Source organism: Gracilinanus agilis, chromosome 5 (assembly GCF_016433145.1).
Source record: "Gracilinanus agilis isolate LMUSP501 chromosome 5, AgileGrace, whole genome shotgun sequence".
Classification (NCBI taxonomy): domain Eukaryota; kingdom Metazoa; phylum Chordata; class Mammalia; order Didelphimorphia; family Didelphidae; genus Gracilinanus; species Gracilinanus agilis.
In genome coordinates this window covers 204,470,085-204,493,633 of record NC_058134.1, presented here as the reverse complement: position 1 = coordinate 204,493,633, position 23,549 = coordinate 204,470,085, and the positions used below count along the sequence as shown (strand labels likewise).

General features: G+C 37.2%; 1 protein-coding gene across 1 annotated transcript in view; it reads right to left on the bottom strand.

Moving 5' to 3' along the window:
* The window catches only part of TSPAN11 (tetraspanin 11), a 101,591-nt gene that overhangs the window by 50,024 nt on the left and 28,018 nt on the right, over window positions 1-23,549 (bottom strand). Inside the window, exon 2 of the mRNA XM_044678139.1 lies at window positions 18,120-18,311. Within this exon, the coding sequence (XP_044534074.1) occupies window positions 18,120-18,311 (192 nt within the window). The remainder of the gene's footprint in view (window positions 1-18,119; window positions 18,312-23,549) is intronic.

The window sequence follows — 23,549 nt, the reverse complement described above, 5'->3', positions numbered from 1 at the left end:
TCTCTCTCTCTCTCTCTCTCTCTCTCTCTCTCTCTCTCTCTCTCTCTCTCTCTCTTCCCCCCACCCCCATCTCCCTCTCTCTTTCTTCTTCCGTTCAGGGGAGAGAGTAAAAATTGAATTGAATTCTATTCTTGCCAGCTGCTGTCACCATTGAAAGCAATTAGCCACAATCTACCAATCTAGAACCAGATGTTGGAGCCTGGGGATGTAAACAAAAATGGTTCAACTGTGTGCCAGTGGCCACAGGGACTATGCAGCTTGTCTTAATAACTAATTATGTGCCAGGCACATCAGAGACAAGGAGAGATATGCTTTTGTGCTGGTGTTGCAAGGCATGATGGTAGAAACAAACTTCTTTTTATTTATTTATTTTGAAATCTTTTATTTATTGATTGATTAATTAAGAATATTTTCCCATGGTTCTATGATTCATGTTCTTTCCCTTCCCTCCACCCACCCCATCCCGTTGCTAATGTGCAATTCCACCGGGTTTTACATGTGCCATTGATCAAGACCTATTTCCATATTATTGATATTTGCACTAGAGTGATCATAGAAACTAACTTCTGAGAATGTGAAATTTATTTGTGGAATTCTGAGAAGTGGAGTATGTTTGTGAGAGGAAAAGGTGATTTACGAACATTAAATAGGTGTGAAAAACAGGAAGGGGGTTTTGTGGTAGAAATAGTGGCATGAATGAAATTATTATTGGGAGGGAGTATCCAGGAGATTGAAGCCCTGACAGTTTCACTAGGGGTGGGAGATAGCTTGTATTCTAGAGCTGGGGCTAGCCTTCCCTCTTCCCATCTTCCTCCAGTGAAGCTTATGTTAGGGCTGTGAAAAAAAAGAGCCTGACTGGATTTTTGTGTGTTTTAATGCTAAATCTCTCTGCAGTCTCTTTGATGGAGAATGGCAGTGGGCAGGGAGGGGCAGTGATAGAAGTAGGACCCTCATACTCTGAAATCTTGCATTTCTCACCAGTTAGCACTAGTTAAACATCAACTGCAAAACTTGTAGTTTTAGCATTAGTCAAGCATGAATTGCAGAATTTGTATTGTTGATCAGTTACTCATTCTGTTATCATCAGTCACCTGGACTAGATCTGAATGTTCTATTCTGGTTACCAGCTTTGTGCCTTCAAAATTTTTTAATTATTTAATTTTAATAAATTACATTATTTATTATTTATTAATTTTAATTAATGTTAGCATTTAAAAAATAGTTACTCATATTGTTCTTTATTTACTTTAGTTCTGAACTGTTGGACATTATTCTACCAGTTCTTAGGCTATTTCACCATCTCTTCTTCTTCAAATAAAATTCTTTTCTTCTGGATTGAATGGAGTTTGAGTCTTCCATTCTTGGGGTGAGACCCTGCTACAAATTTGGGTGATTTTCTTGTTGGAAAGACTGAAGTATATTAAGTCTAAAGAAAAAAAAAGGCTGCAACTAAAAGAAAAAAGCCCAAGAAGGAAGCAGAACAAACAAAAGAGTTTAAGGAAGAAAATAAAGATAGAGAAAATAAAGGCTGAGAGTGAGAGTCAGATAAGGAAAAGGAAAGAAAAGATGGGAGAATGAGGGACGCTGTTTCCTTTTCAACTCTTCATTTAACTCTTCTTTTTCTTCCATTAGGAGTTCTGCTTGATTTCAAATCCACAATTATTCAATAAATTTAAAGGGCCTCCTGAGTGTCAGATACTATGCCAAGTGCTAGGGATACTAAAAGAGGTAAAAGATAGTCCCTGCCCTTAAGGAGCTTAGAATCTATAAGAAAAGCTGATCATGCAATCTTATCACCATTCAGATTAACTCAGCTTTGAGATACTTAACACCATCTCAGCTTCCACAGTTCCCTTTCCCTTCTGGATGGCTAGAGGGCTGGAGTAATGAACTTCTTCCAAAGCCTTTTTCCATTGAGGGTGCAGAATCTTTCAATAACTTTTTTCTGAAGTCTTATCTTCCATCTTAGAATCAATACAGTGTATTGGTTTCAAGACAGAAGTGTCTGAGGCCAAATTTGAACCCAGGACTTTCTGTCTTGAGGCCCAGCTCTCAATCTACCTAATCTCCTCTTCCAATAACTCTTAATTTTCCATCTGAAACTCTGCTTGGTTTTGACTCCTTGGACATCATGCTGTGCCAGGTATCACATGCCTCCACTCCGAGAACTTTTTCAGCTTCTTTTTGTGTGTAGTTAAACTCTTTGACAAGATGGCAGCTAAGTATCCAGTAGTTAGAGCGCTGGTCTTGGAGTCAGGAAGATCTGAACTCAAATCTAGCCTCAGACTTTTACTGTATGACCCTGGGTAAGTCACTTAGCCCTATTTGCCTCAGTTTCTTCATCTGCAAAAATCTGGAAGGAAATGGCAAACTACTCCAGTATCTTTGCCAAGAAAACCCCAAATGAAGCCACAGAGAGTCAGATGCAAATGAAAAATGACTAAATAACAAACAATAAAAGTTCCTTGAGCTGTCCTAAGTCCCCTTTAGGGACTGTATCTTTTTCTTCTTTGTTCCCCTAGCTCTTAGCATAGTGTCTGGCACATAACGGGCACTTAATAAATGTTAATGGAATTGAATTGAATTGATAATGAAAGTTTTGAATCACTTGTGAATGTTATGTTAAACTTACTAAATGAGTATGAAAAGTGGTGACAATAACTTCTTTTTGTCCACTAATCTAGGGAAAGATGAAGAGAAAAGGAGAGAGACTACCAGAGACTCAGGATGACAGCATACCAGAGAGTTGAGGATGAGGAAGGGGTTCAGGTATAGTCAGTATAGTCTTGGTCCTGCAGCCTTAATTCCTTATGCTACTGCATGAGTACCAGAAGGGGGATAAATTCATGATAAGAATATCATTCAGTTATTCAGAATCTGTTATGGCTAATTTCTGATTTCCTAGAGACCCTTCAAAGGAAAAGAGAGACTCCTTGGTGGAGTCAGGGAGAAAGGATCCAGATTTTAGAGCATGAGTAAGACAAAGAACATCAGCAAGATTGAAAATGGGACCCTGTGGATCTGATTCTGGCCACTTATTTCAGTCTACTTAAGACAATTTATTGCAGAGGAACTACTTTGTAGTTCCACAGATGAAGCTTATGTATAAGAAAGCATGGGATTCCCTCTTACCTCCACTGTTTGTGATGCTAGTCCTAATTGCTCTTAGTGTGTAAATTTATAGCTCACTGAATACTTCTATTGGGAATTACCCCAAAGATGCTTGTCCTGCCTATGGGCTCTTAGGAAAGTGAAGAACCATAGGCAGGTGACCTATTAGTCTATGTCTACCTCAGCAATAAGGGAAAAATCAGGGAACTAGCTTAAATAGTAGTTAATGAGTGATAAGAACAGGTTCATCCTTTCAGAGATCATGTCAACATAACCAACTCATATTTATGCCCTCTATCTATGTAAACTTATTTTAACTGCCCTAATAGTGATACAGTTCTTAGGACTTATAATTCTTATCTTGCTAAATAGGAATATAAACAATTTAATTTTATTAAGACTCATAATTATTCTTTCATGCTACTTTTTTATACTTGAGTCTTATGTTTGAATGCTGCATTTTCTATTCAGATCTGGTCTTTTCATCATGAATGCTTGAAAATTCTCTATTTTCATTAAATATCAATTTCCCAAAGGATTATACTCAATTTTTCTAGGTAGGTTAATACTGGTTGTAATTCTAGCTCTTTTGCCTTCCTGACTACCATATTCCACGCCCCACATTCCTTTAATGTGGAAGCCTCTAAATCTTGTGTGATACTCATTTTGGCTCCATAATATTTGAATTATTTCTTTCTGACTGCTCGAAATATTTTCTCCTTTACCTGGGAGCTTTGGGATTTGGCTATAATATTCCTAAGAGTTTTCACTTTGTGATCTTTTTCAGAAAATGAGCAGTGGATTCTTTAAAGAACATTCAAGAATATCAGGCCTGCTTTCCTTGATAATTTTTTGAAATATGATGTCTAGGTGCTTTCATTGATCATGACTTTTAAATAGTCCAATAATTCTTTTCTTTCCTTGATCTATTTTCCAGCTTTCCAATGAGATATTTCACATTTCCTTCTGTTTTTCATTCTTTTGACTTTGTTTTAGTGTTTCATGATTTCTCACTCAGTTATTAGCTTCTACTTGCTCAATTCTAACTTATTTTTCTAATTTTTAAGAACCTATTTTCTTCAGTGAGATTATGTACCCCTTTTTCTACTAGGCTGATTCTGCACTTCAAGTAATTCTTTTCTTTAGTGAATTTTTGTACCTCCTTTTCCATTAGGCAAATTCTGTTTTTTAAGATATTATTTTCTGTAGTGTTTTTTATGTCTCTTTTACTATTAATTCTCTTTTCATAATTTTCTTGCATCATTATCATTTTTTCCCAATTTTCCTTCATCACTCTTACCTCTTTCTTTATCTCTTTCAGGAATTCCTTTTTGGAATTTGGGTCTAATTAGCATTTTTCTTTGAGGCATTATTTGTAGCTATTTTCACATTATTGTTTTCTGAGTTTATGTCTTGGTCTTCCTTGACACTGTAGTAGCTTTTTTTGGTCAAATTCTTTTGTTGTTAGCTCATATTTCCAGTCTATTTCTTGACTTTGAATGTTATGTTAAAATTGGGCTCTGCTTACTTGGGTGTGGGGAGGCACCGTCCCAAGCTTTTTGTACTACTGTTTTTAGCACTACTTTTGAGAGTCTACAAGATTTTTGTGTTTATAAGGTGGTGTTATCCTAGGAGAGATATGGTTACTATTTTCCTAATCTGCACTCTTGTCTTTACCTAGGAAGGTCTCTTGGTCCCCTGCACCCACAAGCACTAGTATTCTCTTTGCCTTGGAACTGTAACCAGGAACTTTGCTACTTTGTGACTTACTCTCAGTGCCTCTCTCTGTCCTGGAACTGTGATCCACAACTGCATATAGGCAATAAGATTGCCAATCAGTGCCATTAGACCCAGTATCAGCAAAAGGTCCCATATATTTTCTTTCTGACCAGTTGTCTGACCCCCTTACTGCCTCTGGGCTAAGAATTCCTGAAGCCGCTGCTTGTGGGCTCTACATGCTGATCTTTTTTTTTTTTTTTTTTTGCTCTGCCATACCAAATTTTGATTTGAGGCATTATTTCAAAGTTGTTAAAGAAGGAGCTATTGAGATAGTTCACCTGGATTGTCTCTAATCCACCATCCTGGCTAACCTTTGACTCTCAAATATTCATAAAAGACAGAATTATCACAAAACTCTTTAGAGACTACCCAACTAGGAAAATTTATGGTGGTATTTCAAAGAGCTGTCAGAGGACTTTTGTCATCCTTTCAGTTAGAGAAGCTTGAGCCTATCTGCTTAGTCCTGCCCCTTTTCACCATTTCCTATCCATCTAAAGGAACTTTATTAATCTCTGACCATGTTTTATCATTATTTCTAAACCCTGGAAAAGGCAAATTTTCTGGATGAAGAGAACATGCAAGTTCTTCTAAGGACTGGATTGACTTCCTGGTGACAAAGACTTTAATTGGGTTGCCATAATGCTAGTACTGTGTTCTCTATGTTCAGTGTTAGGATGAAATAAGATTCTCATAACATAGGTCACTGGAAAGTTAACAAAGGAAGATTTATTTATCCCTAACAGAAATTTTATTCAATAGGGAAACACTGGCATTTAGTTTTGGTAGGCACAGCTCCCTCCATCTTTATAAGGAAACTGATCAGTTGGGCAAAGTGACTTGATCACTCACGTGGGTCTTACGCCAAGTCAGAAAGGCATAGACTCTATATTGGGTGGGACTTTTTATGTCCTTAGGTTAGGAGAAAGCTACTCAAATCACCTAGTCAAGGGAAGAATAGCTTAAATTTAGTTCTACCTCTAGGTCAGCTTTATTTCATTTAATGGAATCCAGCTAACCCATGTTGGGGAAGGGGAGGTAAAGGAAAAGGGAACTCTGGTAGATATTGATCCTATGACACTGAGAGTGATAGTATTAATGATAATTCTTTCTGTTTAAGAAGGGCTTTTCTCTAGGGAGTGCAGTAATGCCAATAAGTCTAGTTCAAGTATTGGCTAAATGGCCACAAGTCAGGAAGCCTCTAAAGGGGCTTCCTGCATTGTGTGGAACTTTGGAACCAATGACTTCTAAGTCACTAGAACTTTCTCTTGTCAAACTTAAGTCAGACCTCTTTTGGGGAATTAATATTTCTATGCTAATTAGTTTATCTTTATATAATGTCCTAAAAGACCTTTCACATTGTTGTTGAATTGTTTCAGTCATACTCAACTCTTCATGACCCCAAGTTTTCTTGGCAAAGAAAATCCTCATATGCTACTGAAGGAAAGGATTAGATTGAATTATCTCCATTTTAAAAATGGAGACATCAATGTCTAGAAAGATAAATGGCTAGCTTGAGGGTTTACATGACATGACAGCAGCAAATGGTGGCTTAGAATACTGGATTCCCAACTCATCATACAGGGAATTCTTTTCCTCTCATTTCTAGATCATTTCTCCTATAAGTAAATTATAGCTAATTTGATTGAGGGATTACCATTTTCCGTTTATTCATTTTAAAAATCTGCTTTCCAGAGTTTACTCAATGTTCCTAAAAACAAAAACAAAAACAAAAAAACAAAAACAACAACCCAACTCTGAAAGAGGCTCAGATCCTGATTAGCCAAAACCATTCATCATTTGGCCAAACAGACAGAGGCCCCAGATGTCTGTGTTCAAAGTGTGGATCATGACCTAAAAATATCTTTCCTCTTTGATCAGGATAGCATCTGTCACAGTCATCGGCCTTGGGCTTTGGCTGGTTAAATTATCTGGCCTCCCTTGAACCACTGACTCTAAAAAAGATCTAGTGTGAATAATTTAAATCCCATTCCCTTTCTCTCCTCTGTTGATTGCAGAACTTGGGCTGATCATGATTTCAGCACCAGCTCTGATGTACTATTCTTGTCCCTAATATATTTTCTCCTGGGGAAAGTGACTTTGAGGGGTTGCTCATGAGCCAAAAGGGTGCGGCTTCCTTTTGGGGAAAGGATTAAAGGAAAGTTGACATGATTTGTATAGTCAAACTTTTAAGACTTTTTTTTTTCTTTCTCATAGAAAATTTCTTATTTAAGAGGAGCCTAAGAGATCTGGGACTGAAGTCAGGAAGACTCATCCTTCTAAGTTAAAATATGGCCTCAGATACTTACCAGATATTTGAGCCTGGGCAAATCACTTAACCCTGTTTGCCCTGGTTTCCTCATCTATAGAAGGAGCTGGAGAAGGAAATGGCAACCCACTCCAGTATCTTCCCCAAATGGAGTCATGAAGTCAGACACGATGAAATGACTCAACAACAGAAACAGAGGTCATCAACTCTAAACCATTCCCCGAAAAAAGAAACCATTCTGCAACACCCCAGGCAAGCAGTTGTTCAGTCTTTGTTATAATATCTCCAGTGAGGGGGAGCAGAGGGAGCCAATTCCATTTTGTAATTTTTTGAGAGTTTTCCATTATTAAAGAATCTTTAATTACACCAAGCCAAAATTTTCATCTCTGAAGCTTCCATCCATTACTTCTAATTCTGATCTCTGGGGGCCAAACAGAACAAGTCTAATTTTCCCTTCCACATGATAACCATTAAAATATTTGAAGACAGCTACAAGACCCTCCTAAGTCTACTTATCTTCATGTTCCCTCTCCCCACCCAGGTTATTCAACTGACCCTCAAATGGCATGATCTTAAAATCTTTCCTCATATTTGGACTCCTCTGGACATTCTTCCAAGAACGTGGTTCATTGACTACAACCTTTCAGATATGGTCTGATCTGGGCATATTTCGTAAAACCAAACTACTGCCTTCCTAACACTTAAGAAGACTACTATGCATCTTCCTAAGGCTTTCTAGAAACTGGACTCTATGCATTTCAATGCAGTCTAAGATCTCATTAGCTTCACTAAACTGCCATATCATAGTATATTCTCATATTGAACTAGTAGACCACCGAAATCTCCAGATCGTTTTCGATGAAATGTTGTGCAGTCATACATCATCAATCTTTTATTTGTAAAGCTGTTGTTTTGAACTCAAAGATAAGAGCTGCTATTTACTATTATTAAATGTCAGCTTACAGACCTGAAGCTACATTTTGGCCTATTGAGAATTTTTGAATCCTGTCATCTGGAGTGTGAACTATTCCTCCCAGCTTTATGATATTGCCCATTATGACAAGTAATTGATAAAAATGTTAACCACCAGAACACTAAGCAGAGATCCTTGAGGCCCTCCATCAGAGGTTGAAATTGAAATCAAGCCATTAATGACTGCATTTCACATCTGGCCATTCAGTTACTTCTAACAATTCTCCATCTTACCCACGAGACTAGCAAAACTTTTTCAAATTACCCTGTTCTATTGACTTAATAATCCTGTCAAATAAGAAATAGTGTTGGTTTGGCATGCCCTACTCTTAATGGGGCCATATGAACTCTTTGCAATTACTACTTTCTTTTTTAGATGTTCACTAATTATCTCTTTAACAATCTAGAATTTAATTAGGATTTGAAATCAAGCTCACTGACTTCTTGTATGCAAACTCTGCTCATTTTCCTTATTATTATTATTATTATTATTATTATTATTATTAAAAACCCTTATCTTCCATCTTAAGGCAGAAGAGTGGTAAGGGCAGGCAATGAGGGTTTAGTGACTTACCCAGGGTCACACAGATTTGAACTCAGGACCTCCCATCTCTAGGTCTGGCTCTCCATCCACTGAGTTACCCAACTTCCCCCCTACTATAATTATTATAAATCAGGAAAACATTTCCTCTTCTGATCTCCCTCTGGTACTTATATTCTCTATGATCTTTCAAAGATTATTGACAATGCTTCATCAATAATATCTCTTTTTTAAAGTATCTAGTAAATAGCTTATCTGGACTTTGGATCTGATTTCATCAAGGGCAGCTAGGTGCTTCTATTCTATATTTCTATTTCTCTTGGGTTTCAACTCTCTATTAGCCAATTTTGTTCTGTCCTTTCCATCCATTAGTTTTTTTTTAGTTTTATCTTTATTTTATTTTAATAACAAATTTACACATAAGTTTTCCAAATTTATATGATTCATATTGTCTCCCTTCTTTCTTCCCTCCTCCCTCCTGGAATTGACAAACAATTCAGTCTGGGTTGCACATGCATTATCACTCAAAACATACTTCCATATTATTCATTTTTGTAAATGAATAATCAATAAATTTTTCTTCTTGACAGAAAAAGGGCAGTAAAATAATAGAGTTGAATAACTCTGCCTTCTCTTTAGTACTTATTATTATCACATTGCCCTCTTTATTCCATGCAATGGTTCCTTTCCTTCTTTGACTTTCCCCTTTGCCTCAATACACTTGGCCTCCACTTTTTTTGTCCTTAGAAATTCTCACCAGCTTCAGTTCATTCTGAACTTTAGACTTTCTGATGGGATTCTTAGAAAGATGTCACTCTTTTGCAGACAAAGCACAGACAGAAAGATTGAGTTGATTGAGGTAACTCCAAGGAGTGTGATGTCTGATAGCACAGAAGTAAAGCAATCATGGATTCCAGAGAGCATAATTCCCGACAGTCAGAAGTTGGGCTACCAAGGCCCGGAGACCCCATATCACAAGAATGGAAAGTACGTAGAAGCCCTGTGCTATGTGAATAGCCTTGGCCATGTGTGTTCCCTACACGTGTGCCTCATTATCATATTGATGCTGTATTTATTTTTGAAAGAGAGAACCCCATGTTCATGGAGAGAATGTTTGGCAGCTACTCTTCTTAGTGTCCTCTTTGTAAATGCTTTTGCTTTGAATTAATTGTATCTCCTGGCTGACTATTAAAAATAAACACATTGCCATATAAAATGAGGCTTGACAGATGATTTCTTGGGGCAGCTAAGTGGCACAGTAGAATAGAGTGTCAGGCTTGAAATCAGGAAGACTCATCTTTCTGTCTTCAAATCTGGCTTTGAATATTTACTACCTATATGATTCTGGGCAAGTCACTTAACCCCATGTGCCTCGGTTTCCTCACTTGTAAAATAAACTGGAGAAGGAAATGGTAAACTATTTGAGTATCTTTGCCAAGAAAACTCCAAACGGGGTCACAAAAAGTTGGACACTACCGAAACAAGTGGCCAACAACAAAGCCTCTTGTGAGTCTATTAATAGAATGTTATCAACATTAATAAGATATAATCAACATAAGTAATGATGATATTATAGTAATATAATTAAAACAAATAATATAAGTGTACTTAATTGAATTGAATTACTTTAATAATTACTTATATATAACACACACTATCAATTAATTAATTAATATAATTTTAGTATAATTTAAAAAAACACAGACCAACACTCAGTGCTTCAGGTTCTGATTACTCTTGTCCATTTGTTTCTTCCCCTGCTTTCCCCCTTTAGAGGGTGGGCAATGAAAAGGAGAGGAAAAGAATTTTAGGAATGCCACTCTAGTTTTAGGCTCCTGGAGCCCATTTCTATTTCAGGCTTCCTTTTGTCCTCTCTGTTGTTTTAGCACAATGCCTGTGTGTATGTATGTATACATGTATGTAAACTATTTTTTCCTTACCTCCATTTCAAGCTGTTGTTTCTCTGATGTGACTTTTTGTTGACACTGAATAGGCAGAGGAAAGGAGATGTGTGGGATGGTGGTAAATTTAGGGTAGATCTTCAAAGAAAGAAGAAGCAGAGCAGAGAGGGTTGGAGGGAGTCTTGTCCCACTCTAGAGTGAGGGTTTCTGTTCAACATAAAATTATGTATATAACACTGTCCCCAACCATTAGGCTTCCTATCTTGGTCCAATTATGAACTTTCCTGGTAACTTTGGTCAAGCTACTTAACTTCTTTGAGACTCAGAATTCTTTGGTCTAGGAGTCTTGACCTTTTGAGTGGCCATATACTCCCTAGTTTGTCTGGTGAAGCCCATGCACCCCTTCTCAGGGTAATGTTTTTAAATGCATAAAAATAAAATACAAAAGATTACAAAGAAATCAATTACTTGAAATAATGATTTTATTTTTTCCCATCTAAGATTTTAAGTCCCAACCCTTACATTGGTGGTGTAACAGGCCCTAGGCCAACACTCCCCCAAATGTCTCTGGAACCAGAGAACATTAACTACCTACTGGAACAAACACTGGCTTTTCTATCACCAAGTGACTTTTGCAAATGAATGGGATTGGTGGTGGGCAGGGAAGTGGGGTGAGTAAGGGAGGGTCCCAATGCATAGAAAATATATTATGTTTCCCATACCTCCACCCTGAATAGTCTTTCAGAATTGTATTTACCATCCCTTTCAGATAGTGAAGAAATAAAATATATGTCAAAACATAATTGGGAAACATTTACTAAAATAAGCAAAAATTTTATAGAACACAAATAATGCAAATATAAAGTCTTCAAAGTCAATATGGAATCTGCAGAGATCCTTATATAGAGTTTAGTGGTCCTTGTTTCTCTTCTACATTTCTACTCTATTTGAGTTTGACACCTTTGGTCCCAGATTCCTCATTTGTTCACTGAGAAGTTTGGAATAAACGATCTCTAAGCTCCCTTCTAGCTTTGACAGTTTGTGATGCTATCGTTCTGTGATTGACAGCCCGAGAGGACTAGAAAATCCTTCTCAGAGTCAGCATCTCTAGCTGATGGACTCATACAGAGGGTGATGTCTTCCTGTGACAGTAAGTAAAAAGGAATCCTCAGAATAGGAATCGGAAGGGAGTTCTTGCAAATGGAGCAGAGAGTCTGAGTTTCGGCGCTTCTCCAAGAACTCTCTGTGATGCTCCATGAACCTCACCAGTGGATGCTGATTATTAAGAAGCACGCTGTCTTAAGTTTCTTTACCCCTCTTCTATCTAGGCTCAAAGAGTTCTTACCCATCCTCTTCATCCTCTAAATAACAATAATAACTCATGTATTTAAAACACCTTGAAGCAGTCCTGTGATGCAAACACTGGGTATTATATTATTGCTCCCCTTTTACAGAGAGAAAAAACTATTATCTCCAGGAAGTTAGTAATAAGTAAAGTAGGGGAACCAGGACTTAAGCTCAGATTCCAATGTCTTTTTCCCTTCTACCATCTTGCCCCCATCACCATCATCCCAATGGATGATCATTCCCGATTTAAGAATGAGGAAAAGGGCCTTTCCCAAATTCATACAGTGAGTCAATGGGTTTCCTAGCCATTTAGGAAGACTTTTTTTGTGGCTAGCCTGAATCACTATCAGTGTAAGTTTTTATTTATGACACCATTTATTAGATTCATGACTCCTGACCCCTTCACTTTCCTTTTTCCAGATTCATCAGACTCCATTTCTTACAGCTACATCCCTTCCATATATAAGTATATAGGGAAGCTATCTATGTAGCTGGCTCCTAAAACTGTCCTTTTCTTACATCCTAACTGTATCTGGGACTCCAGTTGCCTTGGCAACTTTATGGGGTAAATTTGCCACTCCAAGGATCCTGGTGCCCTCAGTAGAAGACAGGAGGCTGCATAAGGCCATCTGCCTGCAGGAGCCCTAAGTGCAATGGATTTGAACCAAAGCTCGCATTTGTCAAGTGCATGCATCTGTTTTTCCTCACTGCATGCTGAGAAACAATGTGCTAGTTACTTTAGAGAAATTGAGTTTGCACAAGACTTGTCCTTCCATTAGATTACAAGGCAGAGAGAGGAGGGAAATCCCAAAGGGTCTGACTCAGCAGATGAACGGAGGGCTGTAGTCGTTATTGAGCACTCATTTCCCAAAGCATGGTCCTGAGAGCCCGGATCTAGCTAACCTCAGTGAAGAGGAAGGATCTGTTGCACACCTGCATTTCAGAAGAAAATTATGTCTGTTGTGAATTATTGGCCATTAGAGACTTTGGATTTCATAGTAATAGGTGATACCTGTCAGATTTGCCCAAGGGAACAGATGCTGGCTTCTTTGTCACCAGGTAGCTCCGTTATAAATGATATGGCGCTGGTCATGGGCAGGGGCTTGGGGTAGGTAAGGGAGGAACAAAAGACCACCTATCATGTGTTTCTCACAATTTGGCCCTTCAGAGTCAGTTAGAGTAGTCATTCCTTCCAAATGGTGGAGAAATAAGCCTTAGGATTTTTACTATTCACCACCTGAAAAACAGTATCAGGTTTTTTTTTCGGCAGGTACAACACAGAAACTCCTCTCTGATTTTCCTTGCTCTTTGCCCATCATTTTCACCTCCCTCTGACCCTCTGCCTATAGATGGAGACTGGTGGAGAGTTAGGGGCTTTCCTTCAAGCCCCTAATCAGATTATATCACCTCCCCAAAGCCTTTTCCAACTATTTTAATCCAAGGCATTTGCTCCGTCCTATCAACTCATTGCACCCAACACTGAATCATGTAGTATCACACAATCTGATCTGCCATGTTCTGATCTTTTGTTCTTACTTAACTTTACATGTATGTCCCCTTGTACAAGTTAATTCCCCTAATTAGGCTAAACTTCCTTATTTCTGTTATGGGGAGATGAAGCAGGAGAGTTTCAATTTCATGATCTAACATACTATTATTTATTCTGTGATTTTTAGCTCCTCAAACAATTGATAGGCTTTTCATCTTTGTGTTACTTGGGGGACCTAGCTTAGTGTCTGGAATGTAAGCACCCCAAAAATACTTGCCAATTGATTCCTGCTTTTCCCTATTGATTTCTTTTTTGTTGTTTTATTTTTTAGTTATATGTAGAATAAATTTTTGATAATTGTTTTCAATATTTTAAAATTCAGATTTTCTCCCTCTTTATGCTTCTTGAGATGGTGAATAGCCTGATATAGGTTATACTCCTACATTCATGTAATCCATATTTCCATATTGCTCATATCATGATAAAAGACACAAATCACACCTACAATAGAAATCTCATGAAAGATATAAGAGGGGGTGCAAAATGGACATCCTTGCTTTACTCCTGATTTTATTGGGAAGGGTCTTAGTTTGTCCCCATTAAAAATAATACTTGCTGATGGTTTTAGATAGATACAATTGATCACTTCAGGTAAGATTCTCTTTATTCCAATGTTTTCTAATTTTTCTAAAATAAGGAATGGGTGCTATATTTTGTCAAATGTTTTTACTGTATTGAAATGATCATGTGATTTTTGTTGTTTTTATTATTGATACAGTTAATTATACTCATGATTTTTCTAATATTGACCCATCCCTACATTCCTAGTATAAAACTCACCTGACCATATTAAAATGTTGTAATCTCCTTTTATTAAAAATTTTTGTATCTGTGGAAATTAGTCTAGTCTGTTTTATCTCTTCCTGGTTTAGGTATCAATACCATATTTGTTTCAAACAAAGAGTTTGGAAGGATTCCCTCTTTCCCTAGTTTTCTAAATAATTTATGTAGTATTGGAGTTAGTTTTTTTTAAATGTTTTGTAAATTTCCTTTGAAAATCTCTCTGGCCTAGAGACCTTATTCTTTTTAAAAAAATTTTTTTTTTTAATTTTAAACCCTTTAACTTCTGTGTATTGACTTATAGGTGGAAGATTGGTAAGGGTGGGCAATGGGGGTCAAGTGACTTGCCCAGGGTCACACAGCTGGGAAGTGTCTGAGGCCAGATTTGAACCTAGGACCTCCTGTCTCCAGGCCTGGCTCTCAATCCACTGAGCTACCCGGCTGCCCCCTAGAGACCTTATTCTTTGGGGAGTTCTTTAAGGATTTGTTCAATTTCTTTTTCTATGATAGAATTGTTTAAGTAGTCTATTTCCTCTTTTGATAATCTAGGCAGTTTATATTTTTATAAGTATTCATCTATTTCACTTAGATTGTCAGGTTTATTGGCAGATAGTTGGGTAAAAACCAATAATTGCTCTCATTTCTCCTTCTTTGATTGTAATTTTACCTGTTTAATTTTTGACACTGGAAATTTGTTTTTCTTTTTTAAAATGAAGTTAACTAATGGTTTATCTATTTTATTTATTTTTTTATAAAACTAATACCTTGTCTTATTTATTAGCTCAATGGTTTTCTTACTTTCAAATTTATTAATCTCTCTCTTGATTTTCAAGATTTCTAATTTAGTGTTTAATTAGAAAGTTTTAAATTTTTTTCTAGTTTTTTTTTAGTTGCATGCCCAGCATCTGCTCTTTCTCTAATTTGCTGATATAAGCATTAAGAGATATGAATTCCCCTCTAACTATCATTTTGGATGCATCCCATCAATTTTGATATGTTATCTCATCATTGTCATTTTCCTTAATGAAATCATTGGTTATTTCTGTGATTTTTTTCTTTGACCCATTTGTCCTTTAGGACTAAACTATTGTTTAGTTTCCAATTAATTTTTAGTCTTTCTTTCTTTTTCTTTATTTTTTGGTTGGATTTATCCACTTCTGAGAAGGGAAGGTTGAAGTCCTCCACTAGTAATGTTTTACTATCTATTTCTCCCTTAAGTAATATAATTTTTTCTTTAGTAATTGAGTGCTATGCCATTTGATGCATATGTTTAATACTGATATTATTTCATTGTCTATGGTCCCTTTTAATCATCATGCAATTTCCTTCCCTATCTCTTTTGATTAAATCAATTTTTACTTTTACTTTGTCTGAAATCATGATTGCTATCCCTGATTTTCTTTTTTCTTTAGTTGAGGCATAGTCTGCTCCAGCCTCTTACTTTTACTACATATGTTTCCCTGTTTTCAATGTGTTTCTTGTAGATAGCATATTGTAGGGTTTTGGTTTTTAATCCACTCTGCTCTCCTTTTCTGTTTTACGGGTGAGTTCATCCCATTCCCATTCCCAGTATGATTACTAATTGTGTGTTTCCTTCCTTCTTTCCCTGCCTATTTATTCATTTTTCTCTCCTTTTAGCCTTTCCCTGTTCACAGATGTTTTGTCTTTAATAACCACCTCCACCAATTCACTGTCCTCTTTGTCCAGCCTTCTCTTCCCTTATTTTCTCTACTTTCCTACTTCCCTATAGGGTAAAGTAGGTTTCTTTAGCTGACTAAATGTGAGTAGTATTCTCACTTTGAGCTAATTCCAATAAGTGTAAGGTTCAATCAAAGCCACCTCTCCTGTTATCTTCTCTGCTGTATTTGCCACTTATGTGACTCTTATTGAGAGGTAGTTTACTCCCTTCTATCTCTCTCCTTTCTCCATGTGTTCCTCTTTCCCATTCCCTCTTTTTTTAATCAGTCCATCTTATTTAGCTTCTTTCCTTCTTTATATTTATATTCCTTTTCATTGCTCTAGTAGTGATAAAATTCCTAAGACTCTTAGGTATTTTAGGTATCTTGCCTATTTTAAGTACCTTGTTTTTCTCATATATCATAGATATCTTGATTATCTCAATTATCACCTTCCTAGTTATGAATATATTCAGTTCAACCTTATCGAAACTCCTTAAGTTTTCACTTTACCTTTTTATGCTTCTGTTGAATATTGAATTTGCTCATCAAATTTTCTTTTTAGCTCAGTTTTTTTTTGTCAGGAAAGTCTGAAATTCCTCTATTTCATTAAATGCCAATTTTTTTTCTCTTGGAGGATTATGCTCAGTTTTGTTGGAAATGCAATTCCAGGTTGTAGTCCTAGATCCTTTGGCTTTTGGAATATCTCATTCCATCCCTTTCAGTCCTTTAATGTAGAAGCTGCTAAATCCTATGTAATTCTGTCTATGAATCCTTGATATTTGAATTGTTTCCTTCTGGCAGCTTCTAATACTTTTCCCTTGGTCTGGGAGTTCTGGAATTTGGCTATAATATCCTAGGGTGTCTTATTTTGGGGTCTTTTTAAGGAGAAAATTAGTGGATTATCTCTATTTCTATTTTCCCCTCTTATTTGAGGATATCAGGGCAATTTTCTCTGATGATTTCTTATAATATGGTGTTCAAGCTATTTTTTTTGATCATGGCTTTCAGGTATTCTTATGATTCTTAGATTATATCTTCTGGATCTATTTTCCAGGTTGATTATTTTTCCAGTGAGGTGTTTTAGATTTTCTTCTACTTTTTCCAAATTTTTGATTTTGTTTTATTGTTTCCTGCTGTCTTTTTTATTTAGCTTCTATCTGTCCAATTCTAATTTTAGGGAATTATTTTCTTTCATGAGTTTTTGTGTTTCCTTTGAACCTTTATTGTAACACCTATGATGGATTATAACAAAACAAATTCCTAAGTGTCATGGAGAAAGGAGGCATTAAAATATGTGAACTTATATAACATCATGCTTATTTGTGCCTTTCTGTGTTTTGGGGCCTCAGCAACCATCCATCCTGCTTACTCCTAGTTCCAACTTTGCTAACTATTCTATGGAGGCAAAACAAAGATAGGCTAAGTTGAAATATAACTTCAGAGAGGAACTGGCTTATTTCTCTAAGGAAAAGATGTTTAATTTCAGCTTCACAGTCCTACACTGTGAAGAAGTATCATCAATAAAAAGAACTAATATTTAGTCTATTGGACTTGTAGCTCAAGCATCCAGTAGCTAGGATGAAGAGAAAGCCTTCTCAGACATGCAGATGGAATGATGAGTGCAGCTTCTGTCACTGGCTTAGTTCTGGGGACTTTTCATATATATTCTGTACCCTCTGCTGTCAAAGTGGGACCCATGTCCTGATGAAGGGGGTAAGAAGAGGTGAGGGAAGTAAGTTTTAGTGATGGGAGGCAAATAGAAGCCTTTAGGGAGAAAGATAGGGATAGCATAGAAAAAATCCCCTGATCTAGACATCAGGAGACCTGGGTTTTAACTGTAGCTCTTTATTGGCTTATGTGACCTTACACAAGTTGCATCTTTGTGCCTCTAACTGCAAAGTCAATGAGTTGGACTAGTCATTCTCTAAGACTAAGTTGGCATAATGGAAAAAGAGCTGGATTTAGAGGCAAAAGACCTAGGATATTGTCTCCTTGCTACTTGTGTGAACTTGGGTAAATTTGCTTTATTCCTCCTACCCCCAGTTTCCTCATCCACAAAATGATGGTGGCCTAGATGAACTCTAAGGTCTCTTCCTAGATCCTATGGTTGAAAATTTCAACTCTGATTCAATGATTTCCCCATAGATCTTTGGTGGAATTTTCCCATCTTTGAAGAGACTACTCAGGCACTCACTGTGGAGAGGCAGCTCTTTTGCTCTCTGAGGACAGCACAAAATCCCAGGAAACCAGTTATCATCACCAGTGCTCCTGCAAAGATCAGGATGTAGGCAGATGTAACAAAGGTGCTGGAGGCCAAGACACTCAGGTAGCCACTTTTCTCCACCAGGGTCCAGGTACCCACAGCCAGGATAGCTGCTCCACCCACCTAGGGAAGAAAGAGAGGTAATAAGCTGGTGATATAAATAGGCTAGGTTTCAATGGGGTTTTAGTAGGAGCAATTTCTACTGAGAGTTCCTGACCATGCATGGTATATTAATTTTTCCTTAAAAGGTGTTGAACTCAACCTCAAGATTTAATTGGGCCAGGAGACTAAGATTTGAATCATTGATGCAGTGTCCAAGTATTAAGTGTAAAAGCTACTACTGAAGGAATGAGGAATTCTTTCCTTGACAACGGCAATTACAGAAATAGGGGAGCTATAGCCAACTGAATCAGTGTTGTATCTTTATTGAGTAGTCTTTCTATGCCAGTGATTCCCAAAGTTGGCGCCACCGCCCCCTGGTGGGTGCTGCAGCGATCCAGGGGAGCGGTGATGGTGCATTTGGGGGCGGTGAATAACTATAAGAGGGTAGTGATAATATGTGACGGGGGCGCTAAGAAATATTTTTTTCTAGAAAGGGGTCGGGTAGGCCAAAAACGTTTGGGAACCACTGTTCTATGCTATGGTTGCATAAACTTGCTTTTATTAACTTTTAGGTGGTCTGTGAGTGTCTCCTTTTGTTATAGTTCCAAACCTCAACCTGGCCCAAGTCAGACTTCAAATAAACAGGAATTAGGCTTGTGGGCAGGCAAGACATAGGACAGTGATGGTGAACCTTTTGGAGACCAAGTGCCCAAACTGCAACCCTCATGCCACAGATACCCCAGAGAGGGTAGGGAGGAGGCACTCTTTTTGGGCTGCTGGGCAGAGGGGTAGGTGATGTGAAAAATGTCTTCAGGTATATGTGGAGAGGGGGAGGGGAGCAGCCTCCCACCCTGGCATGTGTGCCATAGGTTCACCAACACAGACATAGGACATAAAGGTAGGTTTCAATAGCCTTCTGGACTAATAGTGTGGACTTAAAAAATTTAAATAAACAAATGAATTTGGAGTCTGTTTGTCCAAATCACCTAATTACTGGGAACAATGATTTCTATTTGGTGGTAGAAAGAGCTGTGGAGAAGAACTGGGTTTCTAGTCTAGCTTTGTTACTTAATAATTCTGTGACATTGGGCAAGCCATTTAACTTTTCTGGGTCTACTTTTCTCAGTTGTAAAAATGAGGGGAGTAGACCCCAGTAATCACTGAGGTTCTTTAGAGTTCTAATATTCTATAATGATATTATTTGCAAATTTTTATTGCATTATTGTCTGAAAAGACTTTTGTGCCTTTTCCCATTTGGTCAATTCTGTGTTCTAAAGTGTTTTTCTCTTATGTTTTTTTTTGGTGCCTCTTTTACCAAACTGTTTATTATCTTTTCATACTTTCTTTCCTTTACTCTCATTTCTTTACCAAAAAATTCTTCTACAATTCACATGATTCTGAAAATAAGTTCTCTTTCCAGAATGGGGAGGTAGGGGTATTTTCTCAAATGTCAGTTTTTTTCCCACTGCTCTTTTAAGAGCTGGATCTGAGAATTTGGAAATTTTGCTCCAAGTTGGTGTGATCTGTAGTGAGGTATGGTTATTGCTCTCCTGATCTTCATCTCTAGTCCTTACCCAGGAAAGACCTTGATCCCTTGAGATTGCAATTGATACTTCTCCTCAGGGCCCCTGTTCCCTTGGTATTAGAAATGATACTGTTTTCTTGTGGCCAAAAGCAATATTGTTCCTTAGGACTCCTACTCCTTCTTGACTGAATGTTTCTCTCCTCCCTTGCACTAGGACCCAGAAGTGGGTAGAGTTAATGAATTTTCTAAATAGCATCATATTCTTTATCCAGTGATAGCACAGAGGTCTTTTCTGGCTAGTTACCAGGTCCCTTTACTGTTTCTGGCTTGAGAACTCCCAAAGTTGCTGCTGCTTCAGTTGCTACCACCTAATCCCACTAGTGGTGTTTCATCAACATGGACTCCAGGCCAGTTCCTACCCTTATGTCATAGATATCTCTTTCCAACCTCCTGAGTTGTTTTGGGATGGAAGAATGCCTCATTCTGACAGTTGGCTCTGTCACTCCAGAATTAGATATGAGGCACAAATTTTAAGTTGTTTAGAGGGCAATATTGGTAGAGATTAGCTAAATCTTTTCTCTGGTCTACCATCTTCGTCTGCCCCTTAAAGTCTTGGACAGCTATAATTATTAGGATGATACTTAGTCCTATTTTACAGATGAAGAAATTTGTCCAAGTTTACATAGCTAGAGAGTGAATATTTAAGGCAGGATTTGATTCATGACTTTAAGTTTTGCATTCTATCCACTGCCATACTGCTTCCTCCCCTCCTCCTATGAGGAAAGCAAAAAATGTACACCTCATAGTTCTTTTCACAGAACTTTGGGAATTGCAATGGATTTCAGTGGTCATCTGGTGTACATATATGAAATGGCTAGCAACTCAACAAGTGGCTTTAGACTTGTCTTGAAGAATTCCATAAATAGGGAATTTATCACCTCTTGAGGTAGACCATTCCCCTTTTTTTGGACAGCTTTAATAGGAGGCACAGAAATTAGAGCACTGGGTAAGAAATCAGGAATATACAAGTTCAAATCTGAACTGAGATACTTACTAAGTATATGACTCTTGGCAAGTCATTTAACTTCTACCTTAGTTTCCTCATGTATAAAATTGGGATGATAATAGTATCTACCTCACAGAGTTGTTGTGAGGATAAAATGAAATAATTGTAAAGCATTTAGCACAATTGCTTGGCACATAGTAAACACTATATAAATATTAGGTAGTAGTAGGAGTGATATTAAGTTTTCCCTGAGATTAAGCCTCTTTGCAACATATACCCATCATTCCTGGTTCTGCTTTTTTTAGGCAAACCAAAATAAGACGTTTCCTCTGCAAAACAGTCCTTCAAATACCTAAAGATAATTATCATATCAGCCTTGAATTTTCTTTTTATGAGGTTAAATATGTTCAGTTCTAGCAACTGATCTTAATATTTCATGAACCCAAGGCCCTTCACCATCCTTGGTGCTCTCCTCTATATGTTCAAGCTTGTCAATGGCTTTCTAAGACTGTGGTGCATAGAACTAAATGCAGCACTCCATATGAGATTTAATAAGAGTAGAAAATTGGACTGTAATCTCCTTATTTCTGGAAATGATTTTCTCAGCTCAGTATGGCATTAGCTTTTTTTTCTCCCTGCCATATCACAGTGTTGGTTGAGATGGAATTTGCAGTGCACTAAAACCCATAGACCTATTATGTACAGAGCACTGCACTATGTGAGGGTGGAGATACAAAGTCTCTGCAAGGATATAGTCCTTGTCTTCACATAACTAATAATTTATTACAGAACTGTCATCAATACAGATAATTGTAACATATGATATTATATGATAAGAACATCAGAGAGGTGAAAACCAAGGGACTATGTGAGGCCCAATGGAAAAGGTGACTAATGACAGGAAAATCAGAGAAGGTTTCCTGGAAGAGGTAGAATAAATGAAGCAACTGATTGATGCTCAAAGGGGTTAAGAATCTTGTCTCAAGTCGCCCAGTTAATAAGTAGCAGTAATAGGATTTAAATCCAGGTCATATGACTCCAAAATCAATTCCTTTTTTCCTTCTTGTTTACACCTGGTTTATTCTTTGATTTAATTGATTAACAATGCAGAGTCAAGGAAACCTTCACTCATACATAAAAGAGGAAAGTGAGTTCAGGAAGAAAAAGGCTTTCTTTTTATCCCCAAAGGACACGTAGTGGGACTCAAGCTTTGAGTTTAGGTCTTTTGACTCTCATTCAGTACACTGCATAGCATGCTATTAAGTTAGGCCACCCAGCAAAAATCTTTCCTGGGCCAGGAAAAGATGGATAGTTAGATGTTGATATTGATGTTGATGATGATGCTGATGATGCCGTTGATGCCATTGTTGATAACATTGATAATGATGTTGATAGTGTTGATGATGTGGATATTGTTGTTGACGGTGTTTTTAGTGCTGATGATGAAGATGATGAACATTGTTGATGCTGCTGCTAATGGTGTTGGTGATGTTGATGACAAAGACGATGATGATATTGTTGTCGATACTGATGCTGATGATAATGTTATTGATGTTGGATGATGACAATGATGATGATGTTGATTGAATTTGGAGTTGGAAGTTTTCCTTCTATTTTAACTTTCGGACCCTTCCCACTGTAATGATTAACATTTTCTTGGAGACTGTCTCCAACCTCTTTCACCCTTCCATTGTATTGGTCTTCTCCCCATGTGCTTCTTTATGGAATATATATTTACCCCATTTTATCTCTTTTCCCATTTCTCTTAATATTATCCTCTTTTTTATCCCTAGTTTTTATATATTTTTTGACATATCATCCTATATGTTTGTCATTGTACCATCTAAGTATACTTCTTCTAGCTACCCTGATGATAATAACAATTTTTAAGAGTTAACAATATCATCTTTTCTTATAGAAATACAAATCATTTGAACTCATTGGGTCTCTTAAAAAGCCCCCCCCCCTTTCTAAATTACCTTTTGGTGATTCTCCTGAGTTCTGTGTTTGGGCATCAACATTTCTCTTTAAATCAGGTCTTTTCTTTTGAATGCTTGGAAGTCTTCTATTTTATTAAATGACCATACTTTCCCCTGCAAGAATATAGTCAATTTTTCTGGGTAGTTGATTCTTGGTTGCAGACCCAGTTCCCTTGATTTCTGGAATATCATATTCTATGCCTTCTGGTCCTTCAGTGTGGATGCAGTCAGATCCTGTGTTATCCTAACTGTGGTTCACTGATATCTAAATGGTTTCTTCTTAGCAGCTTGTAGTATTTTTTTTATTGATCTGGTAGTTCTTGAATTTGGCTATAATATTCCTGGGAGTTGTCAGTTGTGGATTAAATGTAGGAGGTGATCTGTGGATTCTTTCAATCTCCACTTTTCCCTCTTGTTCAAAAATGTCAGGGCAGTTTTCTTGGATAATTTCCTATAGAATGATATCCAGGCTTTCTCTTTTGTCATGATTTTCCAGTAATCCACTAATTCTTAAATTGTTTCTTCTGGATCTATTTTCTAGGTATATAGCTTTATCAATGAGGTCTTTCATATTTTCTTTAACTTTTTCATTCTTTGGGTTTTGTTTTATAGACTCTTGCTGCCTTGTGAAGGCATTTGCTTCTAGGTGTTGGATTCTAATTTTTAAAGACTGAATTTCATCCCTGGATTTTTGGTCATCCTTCTCTTTCTGGTCTGTTTTTCATTGTAGGTCATCTTTCACTTTCTTT